The 27,868-nt window shown below is 43.3% G+C and overlaps 1 protein-coding gene across 4 annotated transcripts in view; it reads left to right on the top strand.

Moving 5' to 3' along the window:
• LOC121697802 (diacylglycerol kinase beta) overlaps nucleotides 1-27,868 on the top strand; it is a 90,360-nt gene that overhangs the window by 2,225 nt on the left and 60,267 nt on the right. Inside the window, exons 1-8 of one of the 4 annotated variants that reach the window (XM_042079538.1) lie at nucleotides 15,421-15,502; nucleotides 15,651-16,341; nucleotides 19,608-19,684; nucleotides 21,463-21,483; nucleotides 23,647-23,800; nucleotides 25,950-26,012; nucleotides 26,640-26,888; nucleotides 27,672-27,824. In XM_042079538.1, the coding sequence (XP_041935472.1) occupies nucleotides 16,263-16,341; nucleotides 19,608-19,684; nucleotides 21,463-21,483; nucleotides 23,647-23,800; nucleotides 25,950-26,012; nucleotides 26,640-26,888; nucleotides 27,672-27,824 (796 nt within the window). In that variant the 5' untranslated portion in view covers nucleotides 15,421-15,502; nucleotides 15,651-16,262. Of the gene's footprint in view, nucleotides 1-15,420; nucleotides 15,503-15,650; nucleotides 16,342-19,607; nucleotides 19,685-21,462; nucleotides 21,484-23,646; nucleotides 23,801-25,949; nucleotides 26,013-26,639; nucleotides 26,889-27,671; nucleotides 27,825-27,868 lie in introns of those variants that run through there. The other 3 variants (XM_042079532.1, XM_042079548.1, XM_042079558.1) reach the window with 3 other exon arrangements.

Genomic DNA, 27,868 nt, shown 5'->3' with positions numbered 1-27,868 from the left:
TTTGCATTTGTTCAAAACAGGCCTCTTCTTTGAATTGGATGTGAAAATACACACTGTAAAATATGTGGTTGGCCGGCCCCACAGTATTCATGATGCAGTACTAAGGATTCTCCAGGCAAATATACTGTTGCCTATGTCATTGCCAATATGCAGAAGGGATTAAAACGTTGTATTGTTCTTTATTTCTCATATTATTTAGACATAACATACCCTCATGCTGTTATAGAATTTATGATTATTTTTGCTGGTGCTAATTCAGACATAAGTCTAGTCTACTCTAGCAACCCACAACAACATGAGAAAATGTTAGCAAGACTGAGGCGGAAGAAATGTGTCATATTGTGTACTCCACTCCTTACTCCCTCCAGATAGTTATGGGGTCGGAGAAGTAAAATAAGTCATAGTTAAAACGTTTTAATATTGTAGTAGCATAAAATGAAAACATTGAAATTTAAAAATGTATGTTTTAAAATGATGATTTAATATCTGATTTTGAATTTACATTCAAAGGTAGAGAACTCTCGGGGGCCCTAATGCGCCAACTAACCAGTGATATCCATCATCGCAATCTCATCATCTGGAGTAGTGTCTGTCAGCAGATATCTTCTCCCTAAACACATGATTTGTGAATTGACCATCCAGTGGGTTTAGGTTTAATACCACCTCTATAAATATTCTTTTAATTGGCCTGCACTGGCCTACCCAGCTACGACTCCCCATCGCCTCCAGTTACCCTGCCCACGGCCATTCCGTTCCCCAGACACCCTGTTGTGGTGTTCCTCTCAGAGTGGAGCGGAGCGGAGCTTGGTCTCACTGGGCTGCGTCTTATCATCTCACTGCCATTTCAAATCAAACTCTGCCCGTTGCCATGACACTCAGCACCCCCCCCCACATAAATATCCCTGATCTTTCCATGCTGGGTAAATGCTGGAGAAAAGGAGAGGGGGCAAGGAAAGGGAGAGAGAGAGAGAAAGAGATGAACAGATTGAGTTAGAATTACCCTTGAGTTTGTGTTTGTGCTTTGCGTTGAGAGGATGGTTAAAACCATCAGAGTGTAAAACTGCCAAAAAAGTGTTTAGGACTAACCGAAGTCACGCGTAAGCGGCCTAGTAAATAAAAAAAAAGTGCTGATTGCTGGTGTGAGAATCTGCTGTGTGCGAGGCGAGCCGAGCCATGTCTGTAAGGGAGATCTGGCTGGCTGGCTGATGCGGATGAGATCTTCTTCTTTTTAAACTCAGCTCATCTCAAAGACAATGGACTCATTCACCTCATGGTCAGATTCAGATCAGACATTATTGTAGTGTTTGTGGTAACTCGACAAAGCTTCTAAAATGAGAAACAGCATGTTTTTGGGGTGTTTTTTTCCAGAAAATGTTTGACATGGCTGCAGTGTGTTTTTCTTTATAGTAGTTTTTAAACTGCATTTTACACATGGGTGGAATTGCCCCTTACTGAACATAATTGTTTTTTGTTTTTTTTACACAAACATGTCCCCTTTCAAAATGTAGGCAATTGATGAGGTTCGTAAAAGTAAATGTACATCATGTAAAGACGTCATGCACCGCAGTGTAAGGCAGCTTAACGACTTACAACATGGTGTGGACTCCTGAGACAACATCCGAAACGAAACCATCCTATCATGGAAAGGAGCATGCTTTCATTCCTTCATCACTTATCACAATAAGCAGACGGGAGCATGAGCCTTCACACATGTTTTTCAATATGTGCAGAAAGAAGACATGGCAGGCCGTACACTTTATAGTGAGTTTAAAAATAGCAATGGCTCTTAGCCTTGTGTGACTTTACAGTGAGGTGCCTAAAAATAGTGGTGAACGTTTCTTCCTATGTGTATGTAATTTGGATGCGTCTAACAGACTATAGATATTCTTGGCTTCTTTTCTCTAGATATATCAGCACATTTGTCATTGAACACCATGGAAGGTTTTTTTTTTAATGACCAAATAGTCTCTTATACGATAAGGCTACATTTATTTGGGAAAGCCCTCACTATATTCAGAGCAAACACTGAGTATTTGATACGCCATCCCTGTGGAGGCCTCAACTTAAGTAAATGCAAAACAATCACACTCTGCCTGTACCTTCATGTGAACCACTGTGAGCACAATTATAGCTTTTAAATATATACATAGTGTGAGCACAATTATAGCTTTTAAATAAATAGCTTTTAAACTGGGCATGAAAAATGCCCCTTGCATACATTCTGTTTACTCAATATGTAAGCAGTTAGTATGAATGTGTACGTTGTATCTTTCACCTGTATTGTTATTTTGAAGCCTAATTAGAAATGAGCTGTGAATATCATGTTGCCAATATGTTGGAATTTAAAACATGAATAAATAGTCAAAGACAGTTGTATATGTTTGCTGTACTTTCAAATGATTCAATATGAGTTTGCTTATTGTAGCTATGCTACTCATATGCCCAGTATGCCCTTGCTTGCTGCTGGATGACGGCTCTACATCAGTTTTTGATGAGATGTGGTAAGCAGTGTACATTGTTTTATGCAGCGCAGATAAGAATCAGCATGCTGTGGTCTTTGTCTTTGTGCTTGTAGAGAATCACACTCTACACATCCGCTTGTAATTTCTTGACAGACTTTTTTTGTTTTTCGTGGGTGGGGTGGGTTGAAAAATGTTTTGAAATGTTCTGGATCGGATCTTGTCTCACAAGTTTCACAAGCTGTTGCAAAGCTTTGTAGACCTAAAGCTTTCAAAAGAGATGGAGTGCTCCAGAGTGGAGGAGAAATGCAAAGTTATTTAAAGCAGGCGCCACAGACAAACAAATGAATAGGATTCACTGCAGGTGTCAGAGGAATTGATTTCATGCTGCTCTGTACTTGTCTGAGCTTTCGTCTGTCCCCGTGAGTTTTGTTATTACAGCTAATATTTCATTATTTAGTGAGGTCATAGCTGCTAGAAATAGGTTCTTTCCCTCCCTTTTCCCCTTGACATGTTGTTTGTCGGTGAGGGGCTGCATGCTTTTCAAAAACTTCCACCCAACAAAAATTGAAGTTCAATAACAAGCCTACCGTTTATGACTGCTTTAACGATGGGGGGTATACACTTTTTCTTGTGGTAATATCATCTATGTTCTTTGATGGTTTGATGACAGTACCAGTAATAGTTTCATGTTTAAACAATCCTTTCTTCTAGCTTTGTAGAGCATGTAACACATTAATCTGTTCATGCTGTGCATATGTATGTAGTATCTAGTGAGATGGAGCTGTTTCTGTATGTGGTTGTGTTGTGGTGTGCTGCGTCGTCTGTGCTTTTGTGGATGGGGACACACTGCCTGGATGGAAACTGATCTGTCATGCTGTAGAAAATGCTTTTATGTCACATATGAATGGGCCTAAATTTTCACCATTTTCAGAACGTATTCCTGTTTTCATTCCTGTTATTCTAAATGGGATGGAATGCCTACAATAGCTCCATTCACACCGTGGCCTGAAGAAATTTAAAGATGTTCACCTAGTTACACATTAACAGTGTGAACATATAAAACTAATTGAAGTGCTTGTACAGTGAGAAAGCTATGACTCCTTTTAGTATTTAGACCAGAGCCAAGTATCACATATTAGATTATGTTGTGACTTTACCGGAGGATGCCTCTGATGTCAATCACTAACTAGAATTGTTTTTTTTACTCAACACATTTAGCTACGTTATCAAATTAATCAAATTCAAATTCTGTAGTGTGTGTACTTGACCGAACCATGGCAGTGTCCCTTAACAGACTGGCATGAGAGACGAGACGAAGAAAAATGATATGGTGTAGTTATGTATGTAAAATGTGATTAATGAGACGTGTGAGAAGTATCTCCTGTGTTTGTTTTAACTTTTGACTCATTTATCTCCAAAAATAACACATCTATCTCTGTGAATCCATGAATATGACGTGGTCGGTAGTAGTTTCTGTTTATTTTTCCTTTTCTTACATCTCCACATTTTGTTTGACGTAACCGCTTATTTGTCTTCATTGTCATAGATTGGGTTCTCCGGTGTTCATGATAGCATTGCCGTCAGTCAAAAGCAGCCTGGGGATACATAACACCAGGTCGTAATTACTGCAAAACACCTTGCATAAGATGGCATTTCACATATTTTCCACTGATTTACTAGAGATCTACACCTCTAATTTCACACATTCTTTTTTCTTCTCAAATCAACAATCGTCAATTGCTCTGAAGTGTTAGACAGAGAGTGTGTAGACATACCAACATACACCACCTTGGACTCTAATTTGAGGCGGTGCTAATGTGTTGCTAATGCACTCACACAGCCTTAGTACTGTATGTCCAAATATGGCTTAACTGGGAGTGGATTGTTTGCGACCTTGCATTTAGCAATTTTCTTGCATTGATTCCTGAGTACTCATAAAGCCAAAGTGATTTAGACTACACCAACACATTGACATCACGCAGTGAAACAGCTTTGTGAGTTACATTACTAAGTGTATGCTTGCTTATTTCAATGTTGTGTACAACGCTTGGCACATAATCAATAATGACATCAATCACTTGGGCTTCCACACCTTCAGGATGCTGCTTCTTCAACACATATTCCACACCATACCCTAAAAGGCATACACTTCAAGCCACAGACCTTATGAACAGTGGAAAGACACTCAGTATGACTGATGTCCATGAGGAGTGCTTGTCTGTCATAACAGATATCCGCTCACTCACGATCATCCACTTCCTCTCTGATGTGTGGTAATTCCTTATCAGTTCTTCTCTGTCTCTTCCTGGGTTCCACACCCAATTATGGGACAATTGCAGCAATAGAGAGGCAGTGTCACTGATGTAGTGGAGGCATCTATGAAGTACTGTATGAAGCATTCCCAGATACACAAAGAGTCTTTTGAAAACAAGGCTATATAAATACAAGCAAACAGCACAAACAACGGCACAAAACCCATTCGTTTTACCACATGCAATTCCATGTGATTTCTGTGCAACAAATATTCATTTTAATATGCGTCACTGTGTATAAACTATTTGTTACAGCGATGACAGATAATTGCTAGTCTCATTGCGGCCTTCAGAACACACACATACATACACACACACACACACACACACACACACATACACACACATTTCCGTACGTACACACACACACATACACACTACCTCCTCGCTCAGTGCCCTTCTCTTTTTTTAAGCAGCAGCACCAGCTTCGTCTCCATGTCTGCTTTGCATCCCATCGGGAGACGGATGACGTCATCCATGTTACATTCAACACAGAACCTTCTCTACGCTTTAATCTCCGCGGTGATCAGCATCCTAATTTGGCAGTGCTGTCTTCCCCAGCAAACTCTAACCAGTTATGGCACAAGTATTTGCCAATGTGTGTACTATTGTGTGTGTGTGTGTGTGTGTGTGTGTGTGTGTGTGTGTGTGTGTGTGTGTGTGTGTGTGTGTGTGTGTGTGTGTGTGTGTGTGTGTGAGAAAGAGAGAGAGAGGCATGCTGTAAGTGGGCAAAGGGAAAATGCATGAAGACCAGGTGGTGCCATTGCTTTGCATTTTGCCATAGCGAAACAAAGATATTCGGGGGGGGGGGAGGGGGTTGTTGCAGCGCATATGTGACGGTGCAACAGTTTTTACATGCTCTATTGAGCCTGTGATTGGTATAGCCAGGCGCTTGTTACACTCAGGCTCAGAGACCGGAGACTAAGTTGGAATGTCTCGCAGACACATCTCGAGGGAATAGTTAAACATTTCGGCCGCTAAAAAAAGAAGGAAAAACATATTTATCTAGGCCGTGTTGAAGCCACGTCAAAGCACCTGTGTTTGCATTACTGGAAAGGACAAGGGAGGATAGCCTCATCTGAGCCAGTCGAAATCAGTCACATCTCATTTGGTACATTTTTTGAAATTTATGATCAAATGTCAGTTTCTGATATTTGTTAAACTATTGAACAGGCAGGTCAAGCTGTGCTGTTTTCGGACTGGTTAACTAATTTTTCATCCTCATTGTATTCATCAATTTCTTCTTTAATAAGTTTTCTGTTATATAAAATTTTAAATAAGACTGATGACTAGAGAGAGGTCTAGTGTGTTAAATTAGATTTTTATGCAAAACATTAAACTTTCACATGTGTGATCCCTCTGGTCTGCATACTGCTCTTACTGTCAAGAAAAGTGTAAATTATTCAGCATTTCCATCCTCATTATCAATTTAGTCATCATCAGTATTTTCATTATCTTCATCCTCGTAAAAGTTTTTTATCCTCATTGTCTTGAATATGGACCTAAATGTAAATAAATCTCTAAATATAGATCTGTGTGAATGCTTTTTCAATCTTATGTTAAATTTAGGACTTTTCTCCACATTATGCTGTAATTATAGATGAATGAATATTTATAAAATGCCTGAAGAACATGAGTGCTATTAAGACATGAGTGTTATTATCTAGGCTTTAGAGCCCATGCAACAGACGGTTAGAATAGCAGTTGTAATATCAGATCAAAATCGATGTGACCTCTCTGTTCCGTCAGGTCTCCTTCCTTGTGCTGATTATCGCAATAGCACTGCATCGTATTACACCAAGCACTCCAGTCGCCCTTTGTGCAAAATGTGGATTTTGACTTTTGACCATAGCTGTTATAGGAAGTATCATGGCACTCAAATATCAAACAGCACCCTCAGTAGAGACAGACAGTGTGAGCACTGTCTACTGAGGAAAATCTGAACCGGGTCACAAAAACGATGACAAGTTTCCGTGTTTGACCGTTGTGTTGAAATCAGAGGACCAGTAATGTTGATGCTGTGACACCCTCCCGAGGGGGGACGTGCCACGGGTGCACGATGTGGGTGTAATGGCAGTTAGTCGAGCTCTTTTTCCTCGGGGACAGCAGTGGGTGCCGCATCGCTCCTAATCCAATCACAAGTCAGAAGGTGCCTCTGCTGATTCAATTGGAGAGTTTCAAGGAGCCAGAGCTGAGGCGCCTAACGCCTCTCTCTGTCTCTCTCTCTCTCTCTCTCTCTCTCTCTCTCTCTCTCTCTCTCTCTCTCTCTCTCTCTCTCAGCGTGTGGGAGCGCAATAACCAGACACGGCAGATGCTAAGGACAAGGCAAAAGCTCTCTGAGTCACTGGCCTCGCTAAATGATTGACCTGTAAAAACAGAGGGAAATCCGGTGGGCTATACATGGAATAGGAGTCACAGTGTGTGTGTGTGTGTGTGTGTGTGTGGGGGGGGGGGTGGGGGGGGGGGGTGGTATGTCAGTGTGTGTAAGGGAAGTATGTGATTGTGTCTACCATACTAGTGATTTATACATATATATGTTGGTTAGTGAGACGGTGATACAAGGATAAAGACTGTGTGAGTGTGTGTGTGTGTTTGTGTGTGTGCGGTCAGGGGGTCATGGTCACATTAATTCTAAATGAGGCGCAGCTATGTTGCGGAGAGTGAGGCATGTAACAACACTGGATCACCAGAGAGACAGAGGCATGAGCACAGCAGACACAAATACTCCAGCCAGCACTATGGCAGTGTCAGTGGCGCAGGGAGTGCTAAATTGTGTTGGGAACGTTCGGTTCGATTGGGACCGAGGCGGAGTGTGAGAGATACGATCGGACTAAGACGAGCCATGAAACATTCATCGTTTATTGGGCAGAGAGGAAATACACCTCTCCCTAATCCCTAATGAGATATTGTTAAGGCCCCTGCAAGAGCAAAGCACAAATGATTTGAGATGAGCCCAGCAGTTGAGGTAGGGGATTTGATGTGGAGAGTGTGTGTATGTGAGTGAGTGTGTGTATGTGAGTGAGTGTTTGTGTGTGTGTGGAGTGGGGGGGGGGCGGGGGGTGTAATGTCCCTGCAGCAGCCCCTAAAATGCCAGCCATGCTGAGGGAGAGATACATCGCTAGGGTGAAGTCAGTCCAAACTCCTGCTTGTCCACCACACAGAGAGAGCCGACATCCCCTCACCGAAATCCGGGGCCATGAAAAGCTGAGCTTGTTTTTCTAGAGAGAGGGGGGGGGGGAGAGAGAGAGAAATGAGAGAATGAGCAAACTGCCAGGCAGACCTGGTTAATGTCAGCACAGGGTTTCTAGACAGGGGATCTCTCCCCTCACTCTCTCTCTGTCTCTTGGTCACTGTCTCTCTCTCTCCCCCTCTCCCTCTCTTTCTCTCTCTCTCTCGCCCTCCGCTCCCTTTCTTTTTTAAATGGATGCATGTGTCATGATGCACCACAACACCATTAAGTCTGTTAGGACAGCTCTATCTTTGGCAGGGGCTGCATTCGGAAATAGACGGGTGCACTTTCGTACCGGTAACATTTTCCATTTTGTTTGCCTGCATTTGTGTGTCCATGTGTATCTACGGGTGTGTGTGTGTGTGTGTGTGTGTGTGTGTGTGTGTGTATGTGTGTGTGTGTGTGTGTGTGTGTGTGTGTGTGTGTGTGTGTGTGTGTGTGTATCTGAAAGAGAGTGTGTCTCTCTACAGAGAGAGATATGGTGAGTCAGTGCTTAGGTTGCTTGGTGGTACACTCAGATGGAGAAGATGTGATTTTACAGACCTGAACGCTGATTCATTTACAAAGACATCCTGGTCATTATGCTCATATCCACCTTCTTGAAAACAGGTCATTAGACACTAACACACTAAACTCTAACAGCATAATGTTGACCATAGGATTACACTGTGCCTTGCTCATTTGCCAAATGCTTTGGATCAGTTTGTGGCAGCATAAATACAAATGTCAGCCTATGATGGTAAATAACAAGGGCAACTCCTTGACTGTAAAGCCATCACAGACGTTTGTTAATGGTGAGAGTGTAGAATCCATCTAGGTGGAACTATTTCTGCAAGGGGTGTGTTTTTTTTTTTTTTTAATGTCATAAACAATTAAGATGATTTACAAAAGGAGACTTTGTCAGATCTATGTTTGGACGAGCACAGGAAGAGGATGGGGAATGGATTGTGACCCATACATGTCCGTGACCTTGTGACTTTATTTCCTTTCCAAAGGAGTGCACACACGAGAAAAAGCTTTCATCCTAAGAAATCCAAGATGGCATGTCCAGATATCAAAGTGTCTTGCAGTGTTTACGGTTCATTCACCATGAACTTGACACTGTGTGCTATTATACGTGGTATTCAACTCCTGCATTATCATTTGGTTGTCAGTGCAGTTTCATCTCAACATTTGACTGATGCACACACACACACCAAATTCACACAGACACACAGAAACATGCTCACGAGGAACAGAAGCACACCACCCCATTTTACAGTCTGTTTTCTTGCTGCACTCACTTATGACGTCAAGTTGCCAGGCAACTGCTTGAGCAAACAGAATCCCTCACTGCACAAAGGGGAGGCCCCGGCCTACTGATGAGCATGAATCACGCGCGCACTCTCTCTCTCTCTCTCTCTCTCTCTCTCTCTTTCTTTCTCTCTCTCTCTCTCTCTCACACCCACACACACACACATACATACACACACACACACACACACACACACACACACACACACACACACACACACGTAAACACACAAATGACCTTTCCTTTCTGATGACCTCTTCTAACAACATCTATGTTTGCATGTACAAGCTGGAAGTCTTCCGAATTGTGTGTCTCAGGATAGACTAAGCAAAACATACTGTTCAGAATGAGAAGTGTGGCCAGACTGGATGCTTCGGTTAAGTCCACAGAGATAACCTCAAATGTTATTTCTAGTTATTATAAGACAAGATGGCTTAAAAAAGAAAGGTTGTTACATCCATGAGCTCTTGATTTGCATTGTGACAAGGCGCATTGCTTTGACTTAGTGTGTGTGTGCGTGCGCATGCATGCATGTGTGTTCATGTGTGTGTGTGTGTGTGTGTGTGTTTTATGGTTACCGCTTGTGTGTGTTTCTTTTACGGTGACCCAGTGGGAAGTTCTCACGTGGTGTGCCGTAGCTGCTTGCGTTTATAACACCTCGGTGTGGCCAGTTTTTCAGCCCATCTGTCTGAGGTGTTGCAAGGACTGCGCGGGGTCAAAATCCAAACAGACGGACAAAGGGTACGGAGTACAATCCTCTGCAATACTCTCAAATCATGAATGAAAGTGACCTTTTATACAAAATCCATGTGGAAAGTATGGATGCGCATCATAGCTAACCATGTGAGCTATCTTTGAGCCAAAATAGACACATTTGGAATTACACTGAAAGTGCTAATGGATGTTTGCTCCATCTTTCTTGCCTTGTTGTGTAGGGGTTCATGACTATTAATGTAGTTGTTACCTTGCAGAACACAATTTTGCTGTTGGTTTTGTGTTACGTGATGAGCAGCAGTAACTAGGGTTAATGGCAATAATAATGTCAATCCTGCCTCAGAGAGTGAAAACAAGTGTTACAAGATGTGTGTGATTTATTACCACAAATAACCAAGATTTATGTTCAGAATGTAAAGCAAGCATCGGTTGAGCAGGAAGAGCTCTAACAGCATTTTCCCCCTTTTCTTTGTATGTTTTTCTACATGTTTCCTACTAGTTTCAAGCAATACGTTGTTGCAATGCAAATGCCATCACAATAAGAATAGATCTCTGGAGTTCGTCTATTCTATAAAAAAGCAGCCATCTTTGCCCATAAAAGGAAATCCGGGTCTGTGCGTTTTTTTTCCTATGGGAAAATAACATGAGGAATTTGAATAATGAATAATTGCACCTGTCAAAATTTGTTGATAACATACCAAAGATCACAAAAAACACTCAAAGTCAGATGACAAAAGTGTGTAGGGCAAAACGTCTGCATTTCAGACTTATTCGTCACTGTGAGGGTTTGACAGGCACTTTTCACTTATCATAACATTTTAAATTTACATTCATCCATCTTGAGTACAGGGGTGTAACAGCAGAGATAGCCATAGTGGTTATATACAACTGTGTTCACAACATGCACTCATTCATGCCTGCGCACCACGGTGGTTTAGCAACGACTAAGGTACCTTTTCTAGAAATGCAGCCCTGGGGGTCGTTTCTAGAAAAGTTACATGTTTCTAATCTAAACCGAGTGATTAATGCTGGTATTGTCATTGGCATCAGCCAAAACCTAAACCTATTGCAAGCATATAAAACAGTTAACTTAAGCAGACCAATATGAGTCATTATTTGTGTTAAATATCTGTGTTGGAAAAAATATATAGCCTGGACAAATATCTGGGTATCCCATAGGTTATCAACTGTCTCGTGGCTTAACGGCAGCGCGTTGGTGCACTGCGCGCTCGGCCGGAGTTCGCATCCTATCTCTTCTTTTCATCTCTGAGTAAGAGTAGGCCTACGAGACACAACAATAAGTTTTGACCATACATATTTATGTATATAGTTACTCTACATCGAGAGACCATAGGTACAATACATCAGTCAAAAACAATTGAATCTACGTGTCACACTAGTTCACCTGCAGGTAGCGAGAAGCAAGAGGACAATCTCACATCATAAGAAAATCGAACCTACAACGTTGGGATAATAAGTCATCTGCTTTAGCCACTACACCATTTAACACTGCTGTTGTTAGGGACTGTGAAGATTATAATACTAAAAGCAAGGCAATACTTGACATAAATAGCAAGAATGAGCCAAGTAGGGGAGCAGTGTCTTAATCAAAATTAAGCTACAGGATAGATCAATCATTGAGTCACGAGATAAACATCCACTTCGCAAATTTTGGTTAGGCGGTTGTGATTTTTGGTTAGGCGCTCCGGACACCAACAGGAACTACCAAGGAACGACACAAGTGCGACTGCCTAGGGGCTGTAGTTCAAACGACCAAACTTTGCGAGTTCGAACTACCCTTTCTAGAAACACCAAATCCAAGAACGATGGAGCGAACTACCAAGGTTGCGAAGCAAGTTAGCAAACGATGCTTTCTAGAAACGACCCCCAGATTGGTTGACTTCTGACGTCATCAACCATTGTCAACATTGTTGAATCTTAACTCCCATGGTAGAATGTTAACCTGACTCTCGCCAGATGAATTTCGTTCCGCCTAGCTCCACTCATCCATCTTGGATCCATCCATTGGAGAGGTGTTTCAGAAGGCTGGGCCTTATCAAAAATCCTTGCATATGATTTGGATAAGCCACTTGTCCGTCATCTATTGACGTGCTACTTCAACCACTCACATCGAAGCCAACCTGTGACACTGAGAACAGTCTCACAGTCGCTTCTACGCTACGTCACATCTATGAAACTCCCGCCCTGCGTCCTGATTGGCTCTACCATAAAATCTGGTGCCGAAATCACTCTCAACGGAAGCAATCCCAGATGGATGTGAGTGGACCTAGGCGGAGCTTCATCTGGAGAGAGTCATATTGTGAAAATATGCCCCTCAAAACATGCAAACTAGTTAGGTGTAAGGTTTTTAAATTATGTATGTTTACTATTTCTCTTTTTCAAAATGGTGTTGAGACAGAAAATGTAGAGAGTGGCAGGCTAATGCCATCTAGTCAGTCTCTTTGACCTTTATATTTATGAGCTGCTGCATGTTATCTGCCAATCTGTTATCTGCCAATTCAGTCAATCGACCATCACTTTGAGTCCACACTTTGAGGACCTCTGCCGTTGTTTCCTTTTTAGGCTCTATGCTGAACATGTTGAAACGCTGATACCTTATGGAGCTCTCTTCTGTGCATCCACTGGCATTCTTGCCTCTATGTCAACCTCAGAAATCAATGCGTATTATATGATGTATGCCAACGGGCAGTAAGTACATCCTAGGACACAGCTGAACACATCCTAAGGTTTGTAACTTGATGTCCTCAGATCAAGTTCCAAGACTAAAGACACAGCCCTTCCTCCCCATTCCCACAGGTTTTACCGCACTCAGTTGGGCCTTGGCCTCGACCAAATACATCCTGTCGCTGTGTGTGCTGTTTGCTTCCTCCAGTCCAAACTTGGTATAGCTATCTCAGTGACTGATACACACTGGTAGACAAGGTCTCTCCTGAGCACTGTCCACTATGAGACCCTGCAGTGGGTATGCCTGGCATCAATATTGGCATAGCCCATTACAGCCTATTTCAGTGGGCACACCACCCAGTCTGGGCAGTCATCCGGCAAGTTCGAGTGCTGTCTCTCCTCATCTTGTCGGCCTACTCATCTGGTAATAAACTTACATACTTTGGTTAGAGTATGAGTTGGTCTTAGGGTTGGGTTAGGGTTAGGCCTAGACCTTGGGGACATTGACCTCCTATAGCTGTCATTCATTTTTCAGAGAGCTCTGGATGCTTCTCTTTTGTTTATTTTTTATGTTTGCCATTTGCCACCATTCTTTCCTTGTTCTACATACCAAATAGAATCTAGGCATGCCAAAAGTCTGGCTAAGGGGGCCAAATGTGGCCCCCGACCAGTTTTAAAATGACGCACAGCCTCTTTCCCAATGTATGAGACTGTTTTGATTTGGTACACTTCACTGTATTTCTGACAATTAGTAATTATGGGGTTAATCCAGGAGTTAATGAGAGGTACACGTATTTAATGTAAAACTAGTCATAGCTAATACTGATGAATTATTTTGCACTCAAATTCACCAGCCAGCCTAGTATACCGACACAAGGGAATGGCTGTCTCTCAGATATTTTCAGGAGACCCAATCTTTGAAACCACTTGAAAAACATTTGGACACCCTTCCTAGCGTAGCCTGACATCGTCATACTCAATTCTAGTCAGAATTTGAGTATGATACTGCTCCATTGGGACGTGATTATGGGGCATGTTTCAACCGATACAGGGGGGGAATGCCTCTGCACTCAATTGGATAGACCTAACTAATCAGAGCAACAAAATAGCTTACCGTGAATCCTGTAGGAAGAACACCTGAACCATCCTTCTTCTCCACAAATGCCTTAACATTGTTTTAACATTCATTGAGCTGTCAATATCTTGTACAATAGACACAATAGCGAAAATCTAAATGTCTATCTTCTAGCGACAGTGTTTCTTTTGCAAACAAAATCAACCGAAGCGTGCTCAGGTAATATGATAGATATAATGGGCACTGTTGCTCATCTGTCCATCATCGTACAAAGCCAGCCCAAACAATTTCATTGGTTCGAACCACTCTGGTTTGGGCATAGTTGCTTCTCAATGGAACAAGTCCAGACCGAACTTCCGACCGACCAATTTTGTGGGTGGGGCTAAGTTCGGGCTGGCTTTCCAGGCTACTACTAGCTTGTTATGCAACAGCCATGTATACATCTATTTATCCTCCCATATATTCCATCCATGTATATACTGTACATTATATCAATCATCAAAGCATGTCAATGAGCCTCAGTATAGAATTTATCTGTCAATTCTGTGCATATCTATGGATTCACGGGAAAGTGAACAGATCAGATAGATACAGATGAAAATTTCTCTGCTCTTTCTCACTCCTTTATCATCTCTCTCTCTCCCTCTGTGTGTGTGTGTGTGTGTGTGTGTGTGTTAGTGAGTATGCATGACAGATTGATGCTCCAGCGAAGAGCTGTTTGGTAATGGTCTCGCAAGCCTCATTTCCCAAAGTGATTCAGATGTTTCACTCTGGGGAGATTCTCTCTCTCTCTCTCTCTCCCTCCCTCCCTCTCTCTCTCAAACAAGTAGCACATTTCACCAATTAGTGAAAATGATCACTCATTTGCTGCACATATGAGAAATCATGATTCACATTCTGACACTACCAGATTGCGTGACTCTTCACTCCCAAGTGTTCATCTCACATGTAGAGGAAAAAAACATAAGAACATGGCTTCCAGGACTTGAGTTCAAACCGACTCACACTTGAGATCACCTAGGTGGCTTTTTATCCTGTGATCTGGCCTCCTGCACACGACTTCAGTAAATGTGGTGCACCACACACGCACACTGTAGTCTTGCGACTTGTTACTGCTCTTTTATGGCCCTGTGTGTGGATTTTGTCAGGTACTGATGCTAATCTACCGCTCAACTGGTTTTGAGTGCTAGCCACCAGCACCACCACCACCACCACCACCACCTATACACACACAGCCAAGCAAAAGGATAGCTCATTGCAGGGCCTGTCATTTCATGTTCACTCTGACTGTCTGGCTCTCAGAGTAATCCTCTGCTTGCTCCTCACTTCCTTTTGTCATTCCTCTCCCTCTCTCTCTTTCTCTCTCTCTCTGTCTCTCTCTCTCTTGCTATGGCTGTTGTATGCTTTGAGCATTTTAGACAGAGAGAATGAGCGAAAGGTGGGGCAGAGAGAGACAGAAAAACTGTGAGAGAGAGAGAAAGAGAGAGAGCATTGATTTCTGTTATGCACAGAGCCAGGCACAGGCCATGTGACTCACTCTATGCGTGGCCCTTTGAACTCTTCAGCAGAACTCTTTGGTGCTATTTTGCTGGTTAGGGTTGGGCTCTGTACCATGACAAAAGCAAACCACCACAGTGTTTTGCGTCACCTTCTATGCTGCCAGTCAGTGGAAAGAGCAGACCTTTTTTTCCCCCTTTCTATTTTCACTTACATTCTGAAGTGTGTTTACGTGTGAGTATGCAGAAGTGTATCTGTGCGGTTCAAGTAGAGCTATTGATGTCAAGTTCATTTTTGGACTTCTCTCTCTCTCTCTCTCTCTGCCTTCACCCCCCACTTCTCTCTCTCTCTGTCCTCTCTTTCCCTGTCTCTCTCTCTCTAGGTTAACGGAGAGATTATCGGGCGCCGCTGTGAGCTCCCTGGTGGATCCGACACATCTCCCTGCATGCCTCTGGCAGTCGCACTAAGCCAACTCTGCCTCCAACCTCCGCCTGCACCTCAGCCTCTTCTTCGTCATCCTCGTCCTCGTCCTCATTGAGCCTGACCTTCACACTCGTACCCCCACACCCACCCAGGCCAGCAGGCGGTGCGTCGCCTGTCCCCCCGCGCTGCCTCTGGTCTCCTCTTTGCACGCCTGCGTCGCTTCAGATGACCCGTCTCATCGTCCGGCTCGGCAGGCAGGGAGCCGAGATGTGGCCAGCCCTGCTCAGCAGCTTCTCAGCGCACCTCAACGAGGGATAACCGTCACTGGCAACACACACAAACACACAAATACACACACACACACACACCCTAACACTATACATACATACACGTTTACACACACTCACATACATACACTATACCCATACTGTGACACATACCCCCATACTCACTCATAAACACACACACATACACATAACACATACACACCTCACAGATGTATGCTCACATATCCAACGTATAGATACAAACACGTATACGCAGGAACGGACACACACACACACGTGCACATATGCAGTGTGAAATGGGGGACTGCAGCTGGGTGTGTCTAAGTCCGGCAGAGTTCGCTCAACTGCAGCAGTACAGTGAGTGTGAGTATCCAACAGTCCGGCGTCCATTTCTGCACAGGAAATGCATTCTGCCAATGTCTGCCAATGTGATTACCTTCTCTAAATGGGCAGTTCCAGCATTATGGCCATCATAATGTCAGAGGCCATCATAGTCAGAGGCAAATTAAAATATGAAAATGGCTATTTCCCCAGATGATAGCCAAAATGTGAAACAGCATCTCTGGGTGGAGATTGTAATAGAAACCCTTCCATTTGTTGTTTTAGTGTATAGATTGTCATAGAGCTGCACATGTTCATTCACAATAGTTTGTCTTGTAATGTGAGGCAGTTAGTTCTTCTTATTCATTTGAGCCACACCAAAAATTACAGACTTCAGAAATATATCTTTTCTGAAATATATGATATGATATGAAGTTAATGGTTTGATGAGTTAAGAGCTTTATAACGTGCTTTTTAATGGTCCTGTTATCCTGTAATGAATGTTTCATTACGTCTGAAAGCTCTTTTTTTATAGACTCAGCCCTTAGCACAGTACTTACGATGCGTACTCCCTCCGAGCATGTTTGTCCTTCCTGGTGCCCCTCTTACATGGAACATTCTGATGTCATGTCAAGATCTCTAAGGCAACCGCTCAAACAGCTTTATGGTCTTTTCCTTTATTTGTGGGTTGAGACTTGACTTATTATGGGATGTTCATGCTAATTGGTAGAGTACATCACATCTGTAATGAGAGTTGGAGCGAGCCGAGATTGACGAGGCAAATAAAAGAGGTATGATGTCCAGACTGATTTACACAGATTCATCCTCCCGATCAGAACTCCCAACCTTTTTCTGGGGCGTATTTCACCCAGGAACTAAATGTGCCTTTAAATCTTTAAATGTGCCTTGCCAACTGTCAGATGCTATCTTTTAAAAGGTGTCCTTTAAATCACTGCCTGTGTGGTTAGTGTTCTCCTCTTTTGGAGAAGTAAGTTCTGCATTGAGATTCATTCCCATGACTAAGATCTTAGTGTAGAAGGTTTTTTTTGGGGTGTGGATGAGGACAGTTGGTGGGACATTTCTCAGGAAAGACAGCTCAGGGCAGTTTGTCACCACAAGGCTTTCTGAAGAATATGTGTTATATTAAGTTTCCAGCCTCTGCCCGCACTTCAGCAGAATTTACAGACTCAATTCAGACTCTATCCTCGAGAGAAATGACGCAAGTTATACTGGGCGTGCCATGATAAGGATTTTTACCCATGGGGCAAGACCTTCAAGCTGTAAAAGTGTCCACCAGATAAGGATTGTAAAGGGGGAGGTGTAGTAGGACCCACAGTGGTGTTTTAATTTATTTATTTACATCCCCACCTTAAGTGTGTGACACAGATGACGCATGATGTTCAGGCTGAAGATGTTGTAGCGGTCGAGTTGCACTTATTTTTATGTGCATCTGTGGTAGAGGAGATACATGGTTGCCGCAGGAGATGAGCGCGCATGTATGCGTGCTTGTGTATGTGTCTGTGTGTCTGTATTCTCTCTTAGGCTGAGCAGCCTGGAAACAGGCGCTAAAGGGCTTGTTTATTTTGTCTCTGTTAATGATCAAACTCTTTTGTCATCTGTTCTCAACAAGCCACTATCACACACACTGTTATACATGTGACACCAAACCCACACTCCATCTCACTCGCACAGCCTCTCATACGAAGCCTAGTCGCAATACAGCGTGACATGCAAGAGATCTAATGTATGAATGTGCATAGGCAGTTCTTTAGTTTTCCATCACTGTTGACCTCCTTTATATTTTATGGGTTTGTGTGTATGGTGTGTGTGTGTGTCTGTGTGTGTGTGTGTGTGTGTGTGTGTGTGTGTGTGTGTGTGTGTGTGGTGTGTGTGTGTGTGGTGTGTGTGTGTGTGTGTTTGTGTGTATGTTTGTGTCTGTGTGTGTGTGTCTGTGTGTGTGAATCTAAGTGCACGTGTACTATACACACCGTGTACACAAGGTTTTTTTCCCTCTCCAATTTTCATCTAGCTTTGAGCAGCATGTCATGCCAAGAATTAAAACCCAGCACAAAACACAAATTAGGTTGTTACCTAGCCTGTTCCATTTTTTTTTATGTTGCTTGTTTTGTTATCCGAGAGGTGTTTACTGGCAAAATATTTGTGTAAATCGTAGTATTTGTTTGTTTTTTTAATGATCCTGTGGTGATTCAGCCTGCAGCTGCTGATGCTACTGCTTTTCAGCAGTAACTGGGCAGATGAGTAATCACGATATGACCCAGGGACAACCCCAGGTGCTGCGGGGCATCAGCATTCGGGGGCAGTGATATGATAGCCATGATGACTCACAATTTGTCTCATAATGCACAGAGGTGGAAAGACAAAGAGAGAGACAGATACAGAGACAGGCGAAGAGGGGTGAGAGAGAGAGAGAGAGAGAGAGATAGGGAGGAGGAGGAAATGGTAGAGGGTCCCATTTTTTGCCCGAGCCACTGCATATATGACAGGGTGATATTTCTTCTCGACTGCTGTCTACAGTTTAATTGCCTGGCTTTCTTTATTAGCACAATTCATTCAGCCCAGCCCAGCTCTCCTCTAGTAATAATACACTAAGCAGGAGGAAGCTGGCGAGAGTGAGGCACCACAATGCAATCTGTGTTGGTAATTGAATGTCTGACTGTGCCAATATTTGGTCTGCGAAATTGGCTTATTTATTGATTTACATATGCATATAAGATGGAGGGTTTACACAGTTTACAGTGTTACGCAACATGTTACTTGTGGGTTCAGTAAAGCATGCAACATGTCAAATTTACATTGATGTGATGGGGGGAATCATGCTGAAGTACACTGTTTACCTGCACATTCTATTTTGGTAGAATAAAGAGCTCACCTCTTATATTTCTTATATTGTATACAAATTACATCCTACTCCAGCATTCCTTTCTTTTGCTTAGATGCCCACCGGGAGGCTCAATATCAGTCAAGCTGGATGTAGACTTTATATTAAATTATTATTATTAGTAGTATTATTACATGCTACCCCTATCAGTACTGATAATTTCTCAACATTTTTCACCAGAGGCCAGCTGTTGAGAATTATCCAGCTGGCTAACTCTGGCAAATTTACAGAAATGTTGATTAGTGTGTTGTTCCTACACAGGAAATGAGCGAGAAATTAAATGAAATGAAAGCTGCATTCCTCTTTCCTGTGTTTATCTTTCCTCTCATTTCTTTGTTCGGTCTCTCTCTCTCTCTCTCTCTCTCTCTCTCTCTCTCTCTCTCTCTCTCTCTCTCTCTCGTCACCGCAGACTCCACCAAGAAGCTGAAGGATGTCCTGGAGGAGTTCCACGGCAACGGCGTCCTCTCCAAGTACAACCCGGAGCAGGTATGTCACCAGCAGAGTAGATTACTACCCCTGTGAGAGTTAATGGCCTTGTGCCGGTGCCCAGTGGTAAGGTCCCAGCCAGGGGCAGACGTCACATAGCTCACCTTCAACGTCCACTAAGTTCCCTTCATCTGCCGCCAGCTGATGAGGAATGGTCAGCGCTGATGCCAGTTTATATCCTCAAATGCCAACGCCGTGGCAGTCGTTCTGTGCCAACGCCCCCCATCGCTGCACTCAGGACACATCAGTGTGCCGTTTTTTAGGGTTTTTCACACGTTATCCCGTTAAATTGTGGATCGTCATCCATCGTCTGTGCCTTCTCGGTGGCCTTCCTCTCAGAATAACGAACGGCCCCATTTGCCTGGCTCGCCGGTCAGTGGCGCCTCGCGAGAGACACTCGAGGGCGAATCGATGCGGGGTCGCTTCAGCCGCGGGGTCAGAGGAGACTATGCACGCCCAGGCGCCAGTGAGCGAGCCCAGCCAGCCTGCGTCCCTACATGGACGCTGGAAGGTAGAACGGACGGGGGGAAACGACTCATCAATCTGAACGCGCCCCGCGCCACACCAGGCCCAAGCCCATGAGCAGAGGGCAACGCGCTATCAGCGCGACTTCCCTCTCCCAGCCCGCGCCGTGACAGCGCCCATATGTCTCTCTGACAGATGAGCCAGCGCTGGGCTGTAAATAGCAGGTGTGAGGGAGCCCACAATGATGGGCATGAAGCTGGAGGTTTTTGGGGTGTAGGAGAAGTGTCAGTTCAGCCACAGGGTGATTTATGAGACAAAGACTGGGATAAATCTCATTTGTTTCCTTCTCGTTTCAAGCTGTGGTGGATCCTCTGCTCACATGTTTTGAAGAAAAGGCCCCGTTGGTAACTTTTTTTTAGTTGGTGTGTAATTTTGAAGAGAAGTTTTCGGGTGATGCGGGGTGATTATGGTTATGGATGTTGCCTTACTCATGTTCTGCCAAGAAGGGAGTTCCTCTAACCACTTCCTGTAGACACGAAAACGTGCTTAGATCATACTGGCTCAAATGTGCACAGACTATGAACACACACACACACATACACACAAACACTCTCACAAACACGCAAACACATTTTCTTGAATAGAATACAGACAGTTCTACATAAAGTTTAACCCAGTGTGTCTCCTACTTATCAGTAAGTCATCAGTACTGAGTAAGTCATCAGTACTCAGTAAACACATGCTTCTGTAGTACTTCAGCTCACGTCTTAAGGCCACTTTGGACAGGCTCCAGAGACACGCCACAGCAGGTCGTAACCAAACACCTTCTCTTGCGCTGAACCTGTAGCTTTTCTTATTTTTTCAACATTTAATTATTTTAATGTCTGTCTCTCTTACGTATTGTCAGCAGAGCGTTTCAGAGCGAGTGATGCCCAAAAAAGGCAAGAGAAAACAAATGGGGGAAATGTGAACAAAGCCCCAAAACAGTAATGGTCAGAGTCCAGCCACAATGGAGACCAGAGACAGAAAGAGTGGACGAGTTTGGATGACTAATTTTAGAAGTCAGCAATCTGCAAAGTTGTTTTGGAGCAGCTTACTCAAACATGTAATCTTGTCTTAAAATATGCATTGGCTCTATTCATTCAGTATCCACGTTATGTGAATAAAGGAACGCAAATCAACATTTACTGTATCAGAACAAATAATTCCATCCCTAATTCCACAGCAAGCACACAGCCAACAGCACTGACATAAGGTTAACATCATCTTTTCCTTTATCCTTGTACCTGTTCTTTTTTTCGACCGCCAAACAGAAGCAAGACGTTCTCAACCAAGTAAGCCCTGGAGCTCTCTGCGTTTGCATGCTCTGTGGTTCTTTGTGTCTACAGACTGCATGCCCAAACACAGCATAACCCTTTCCCGTAACCCACAGCTTTCCTTCGTCATTGCCTTTTTCTCTCTCCCATCCCCAGAGTGAGGTGCACACACGCACTCGCCAGGGATCACGCTCAGACCCAGAGGTCAAAAGTTCTCGTCCTGCTTTTCTTTTTTTTTTTGTGTCTCAGCTGTGTGTCTTTTGTCTTCCGTGTCGAAGGGTGTGTGCGTGCATCTGTGTGAGTGGGTAGGTTGTATGTCTGAGTATGTGTGTATGTGTGTGTGTGTGTGTGTGTGTGTGTGTGTGGGTGGGGGGGGTTCAGACAAAGAGTGAACCTGTCAGCTCCACTTTCACTGTCGAAAGAAGAAACACTGTGACTGTTTAATGCTGTAGTACTCCAGCTCAAAGAAACTGGATTGTGGCCAGTGATGCCAGTAACGCGTTAGTAACGTGTTAGTCTATTTTGACCACTTTTCCCGGTAACGAGTAATCTAACGCGCTACTATTTACAAACCAGTAATCAGATTAAAGTTACTTATCTAAGTCACTGTGCATTACTATTTTTGTCATTTTCCTTAGTAAAAAGATATATTCTTTGCTTTCTTCTTGTCTCGGGGATTAACATCATGTAGGCCTACTGTAGGCTATGCGTTTTCAGCATGAGGACAACTCACGTGTAAAGCAGCGACACAAACGTAAACAACAATGGAGGGAGGAGAGAGATGCACATTTTATCTATACAGTCATTATTTTGAGTTTGTGTCAGCTAAACATGACAACATTAAGGTAGGCCAGTAAGGTCTAGAGACCAGCATAAATAATATAGACAAATAGGAGAGTAAAGTGTAATGTAGGCAAGGTAAAATAAAAAAAAACTATTTCAGTGCAAGAACAGGTTGAGGTAACAGTGTAGCAGTAAAACAGTAGTGAAAACATTAGGCTGTGTACAATAGTAAAACAGTAGTAAAACAGTAGTAAGCAGTAGTGGGCAGTCAGTACTCAGGCCAAAAGGCCAAACTACCAAAATCTACATATTTTACTATCACAATTTCTATCAATAGGCCTTCCTTATTTGGTGTACTGACTAGACATTATTGAACAAACATTTGAATTTCAGTATCTAAGTAGGTTGGGTTGAGATGTCTGCTATACATTGTTGACATTACTGTTAAAATGCACTTCCAGTATAGTGAGTATTGGCAAAACCAGTTATCATTTTTATGTTGAGGCGGTGGGGGTGTTGTCGGCAGCTGCTGAAAGTAACTAATAAAGTAACTTGTAATCTAACTTAGTTACTTTTAAAATCAAGTAATCAGTAAAGTAACTAAGTTACTTTTTAAAGGAGTAATCAGTAATCAGTAATCAGATTACTTTTTCAAGGTAACTGTGGCAACACTGATTGTGGCCCACTGACGTCTACTGTTCTCATGCAAGTACAGTATTTGCAATACGCATTCATACAGGGCATGATCATAATTGTCTGTCGAAATGTGGTTGTTTGCTGTCCAACTGTTTTGTCTGGCTGTCTGAGTTGTACTAGTACATACCAGTGAATGGCCACTACATTCCATGTCTGTCCAGAAGTGTCCCAAGTGGTCCACAGTTTCACTACTTTGCCCTAAGAACACAAAAATGTCTTTTTACATCTGCTCACTGTAAACATACACACTGTAAATAATAATGTCCCATTATATGCTCCACCTTTGGCACACCAGTGTGTGTATGTGTGTGGAGGTAAAGGCTATCATCTATCATCAATGCTTTTGAGATAAGATAGCCCTCATGTTTTATTTATTTTTCTTCACAATAGAGTTGTTGTATGTAAAGTTCCAGTGGGGGAGGTCTTGCTCTTGCTCTGGAGAGTGTGTTCTGACGCCTCCTGCTCCTGCTCCTGCTCCTCCACACCTGTGTATCTGTCTGCTGTGTCACCACGGTGCCCTTGCTCCAGTATCATCTCCAAACAAGGGAATGGCGGTGGGGGTGATGAGGGTGGGGGTGGTGGTGGGGATATGGGGAGGGTGTACAGGGCTTTATGGATGTATTCTGGAGGTATTTCCCTCCACTGTAATTCCTCTCTCTTTGATCATGTGTCCTCTGGCCTGTGTCTGCTTCTTCAACGCAGCCCATCGACTATGAGGGCTTCCAGCTCTTCATGGCCACCTATCTGGAGAATGACATTCCTGAGGACCTGTGCCAGCACCTCTTCACCTCCTTCAAGAGCAAGACAGGTGGGGGATGCTCTCCAGAGGCTCCCCGCGCCGGAGCCAGCATGCTGGGTAAATATCAGCAGCAGTCCCCCCCCTACTGCTACAGCATCCAGGCCCCCAGTTCATTAGTGTGGAATTTATTTCAATGAACACAACAGGCCTCTAGGGAGTGTGATATTATTAGTAATGTTTTTGTTATTATTATTGTTAGCAGTAGGACTACCAGTAGTAGTAGTAGTGGTAGTAGTAGTAACAGTGTTGGATTATATAATGTTAGTGGTTGTAGCCTGTTGGATTTAGTAAGTCTCGTTATTGGTAAAATGTTTGTATTGGTTTGAGTAATATAAATATTTGTTATGTGGGGTATCACTGCATCCTGAGGTACTGGTCTGTGTTTTGTGGCATCCATTGTCTTTATGGGAAAGGTGCGCTTGCAAATTAGATTTTTTTCTCCTCGTCTGAAATGGTGGTCATCTCAACCATGCACACACACACACAAACACACAAACACACACACGCACATGCACGCAGCTGGAGTTGCTTGACCACACAATCAGTGCCGCAGGGTGTTTGGTTGATTAGTTCAGTGTGTTGTTAATGCCGAGTGTGACATGCAGCCTTAATCCCGGCCTTCAGCATAGAGCAGAGCCAAAACCCAGCAGAGCTCAGAGCAGAGCTGAGCGAACTCATCCTGCTCTGCAGCATAGCGGCGGCCCACTAACTGGGACAGATGGATGGCGTCTGGCTCACTCGCTCTCCATCAGGGGGTCTCTGGCCAAAAGAAAACAGGAAATGAGAAAATGAGCTTCACAGTGAATTTGTCGATTTTATGTGTGTGGTTTTTTTTCTTACCTTCTCTTTCAAATAAGAACAGTGACCCAAAAATCAATATTGGCAAGGAAGACGTCCCTGAAGGCGATGACGTAAATGCTCAAGTCTTCTGACTAATCATGCATTTAGATGACTGATCTGGGCCGCACTGTGCCCAATCATTTTGGGATTTTTTCCCAGTTCTTTTGCTTTATAACTACAGTATGCTTTGTGAACAGAGTATGCTGAATTGGCATAAGTAGGCATAACCGTCATTTGACCATGCAAAATGGTTTTCTACTGTGTCGGATTCATTTTTTTGTGTGTGTGGAGCTCTTTTGAATAACACTGAACGTGGTTAAATAACATAGCCTTCAAATTGCCTTTAAAAGGCACATTTACAAGAAATAATAGTCCATGTAAACAATAAGACAATATATAAGACAATAAATAAGACAATATTTGCATGTCATACAATATGGATCACTGTTTAGTTGGTATTAAAATGTGTCAGTATACTATAAACGTCCGGTGTGACTAGTCGTAGATTTCTATAAGATTTCCTCTGTACAAGCTACATATACATACAACCTTAACAAGTGCAAATGCTGATGGTCAGTAACCCTGTTGTGAACAGAGTCTGGTGTAGACTGCCATTTCAACCGCTGTGATGGAAGCAAGGCTATGGTCTGCAGTGCCACCTAGTGTTGCAAGTGTTAAGAGGCTGGTCTTGACTCTTGACTATATGGCTGGTCTTGACTATATTTCCGAAGCATTGAAACATACAGTACAGTATGTTTAGTATTATGAATTTAGTGACATTAAACATACTGTATAATATCTGAAAATTGATTTTGGTAAAGTACTTCTGGATAATTGTCTCTCTTCTGAAACTGTAAGCATGTAGGCCTACAGTATGTTTCAGTAGCTGAAGCTGATGATGAAGTCGGTGGTGTAGCTCAGTATTTTTGGTGCATTTGTTCGATGACACTGCATTTTTTTCAAATACTCTTAGAAAGAATCCCAACAAAAAGTTCTGGTGCCTGAGCAACACTTCACCAGACCGGATGGGAAATTAAATCCTCAATCATCATGAAAATCCTTAGCTTTCAGCAAAAACCTCAGATTTTCCTCGAACATGGTCTGATAAATTAAGGAGGCGTGAAATGATTCATCAAGCACAACCGAGTATGAACAACATCACTGATCATTTCGTCTGTGCCGCTCGGAAGACTGTGCCGCTTTTTTAACTGACTTGAAGAAAACCAGCGCCTAGCAAAGTATAAAAGCGAATCACTCACCCCAAAACACCCTTCTCCTTCCTTTCCGTTCCTCTCCTGGAGTCTCCCGGCCGGCACTCAGCTCATTGCTCTTGACCTCCCCCTCTTTGCTCCCCCTGTGTCTGCAGAGCCCATGTCGATCGATGCAGGCATCTCTATACAGACCGAAGTGGCCTGTGCTCCAATTACAGGTACCACCACATTGGTGTGGCCATAATATCACCCACCTCCCCTCCCACTAAGCCAAAAGCATCCTGTCCATCAGCCATCACCGCTGAAGATACCTTCAGTGTCTCGTCCGTTTTTTGTTGCTTTGTTTGGTCTTGTCAGTGTATAGTATCTGGTATCTGTGTTTTCTGTGTGTAACCACAGAAGGGAGGCTGTGCGGCTTCTCCGTCAGTGTGGATCTGTTGATTTGGATGTTCAGGTTTTATCTGCTGTGTCGCCACATCTCACCGTCGCTTAGTGATAGCAGCATGCCTGTCTGGTATCGGTTATACTGTATCTCTTGACGCTTATCAGTGGCAATCATCCTCTCACTGCTCCTCTAACTCTCTTCCTATTTTTGTTTTGCCAATTAATATTTCTATCTATCTATCTATCTATCTATCTATCTATCTATCTATCTATCTATTTATTTATCTAATAACAGGAACTAATTAAGCACCTGTTTGTTTTGTTCTTTCTTTCATTACACTCCAATTCTCAACTCCAACTTCCTGCCTTTCATTCAAAACTTCTTGTCTTCCTCTTCTTCTTCTTCTTCTTCTTTCTTTTGTTTCTTCTTCTTTTTCTCCTCCTGTCCTCTTATCTCTCAGGCATGAATGGAAAGAGCATCCTGTCCGCGATGGGCAGGCACACCCCCGAGCACTCTGGCGTCCCGACACCGAGCTCCGGGGCCACCACGTCGCCCTGCTCATCCCGCTCCTCCTCTCAGCGCTCAGGGACCGGGGGCCACACGCCCAAGGGCCACAGCCGCTCACCCTGCGGCCAGTCCAAACCCGTGGGGGCCAGCAGCAACGCTCTGGCCCCCGCAAAGACCACCGGCTCCCCTCGGCTCTCACCTGGTGAGTGGTGTGTGTAAGGACTCGGAGGGATGCAAATGAATTACCTGAGTAACTTGACTGGTCTGTTGTTGGCTTGTCTGTATTAGACAGTATATATCGTACCCTCCAGAATTATTGGCACCTCTGCTAAAGTTGACTAAAAAGAGGAATATAAAATCATCTTTTGGCATGGTTTTATTTCAGTTAGCCTATTAGCTGGTTTGATTTGCATTGAGCTCAATGAGCATAAAAATAAAACCATGCAAATCTCTAGGTATGGTGCAGGGTATGTGATGATGTGGGGCTATTTTAATTCCAAAGGCCAAGGGAACTTTATTAGGATGCATAGTATCCTGGATCCATGCCTGCCTCTATGGGAATTTAACATAGGGGTGCCAATACTTATGACCCCTGTATTTTAAGGAAGAACATTTATTTGTTTATGATACATTCACAAAGAAAATTGGTGTCCATAAAGGTTGGCTATTTCCTCATTTTTTTACTTAAGGCATTAAGATCAATTTCCAAAAGATGATTTTATATTCCTCTTTTTAGTCAACTTTAGCAGAGGTGCCAATAATTCTGGAGGGTAAGGTTGTTACACTTTACTTGTCTTGAATAATAGTGACAATTATGTTTATTCTGCTGCTCAACAATTACTACAATAACCTGCTGCTGGAGTGGACATTGATCTGTATGTTCATTTTACAAAAATAACCAATTGTATATTAGGTAAGTAGGCCCACTATCAGTGGCAGAAAGAATAGTTTTGAGTGATCTCTTTGTGTGATCTGTTCCACCCAGAGCGGACGCGGAGTGAGAAGTGTGTGTCCCAGAAGAGAAGCCCCTCGCCTCAGAAGGGCTCTCCTCTGCCCTCCCCTCAGGTGGTCTTCCTCAAGGACATTGTGTGTTACCTGTCGCTTTTGGAGAGGGGAACACCAGAGGACAAGCTAGAGTGTAAGTGGCACCAGGACTCAGTGGTCATGATTGTATGATATGAT

This window comes from Alosa sapidissima, chromosome 2 (assembly GCF_018492685.1).
Source record: "Alosa sapidissima isolate fAloSap1 chromosome 2, fAloSap1.pri, whole genome shotgun sequence".
NCBI lineage: Eukaryota > Metazoa > Chordata > Actinopteri > Clupeiformes > Clupeidae > Alosa > Alosa sapidissima.
This window is presented reverse-complemented; position numbering and strand designations above follow the sequence as displayed.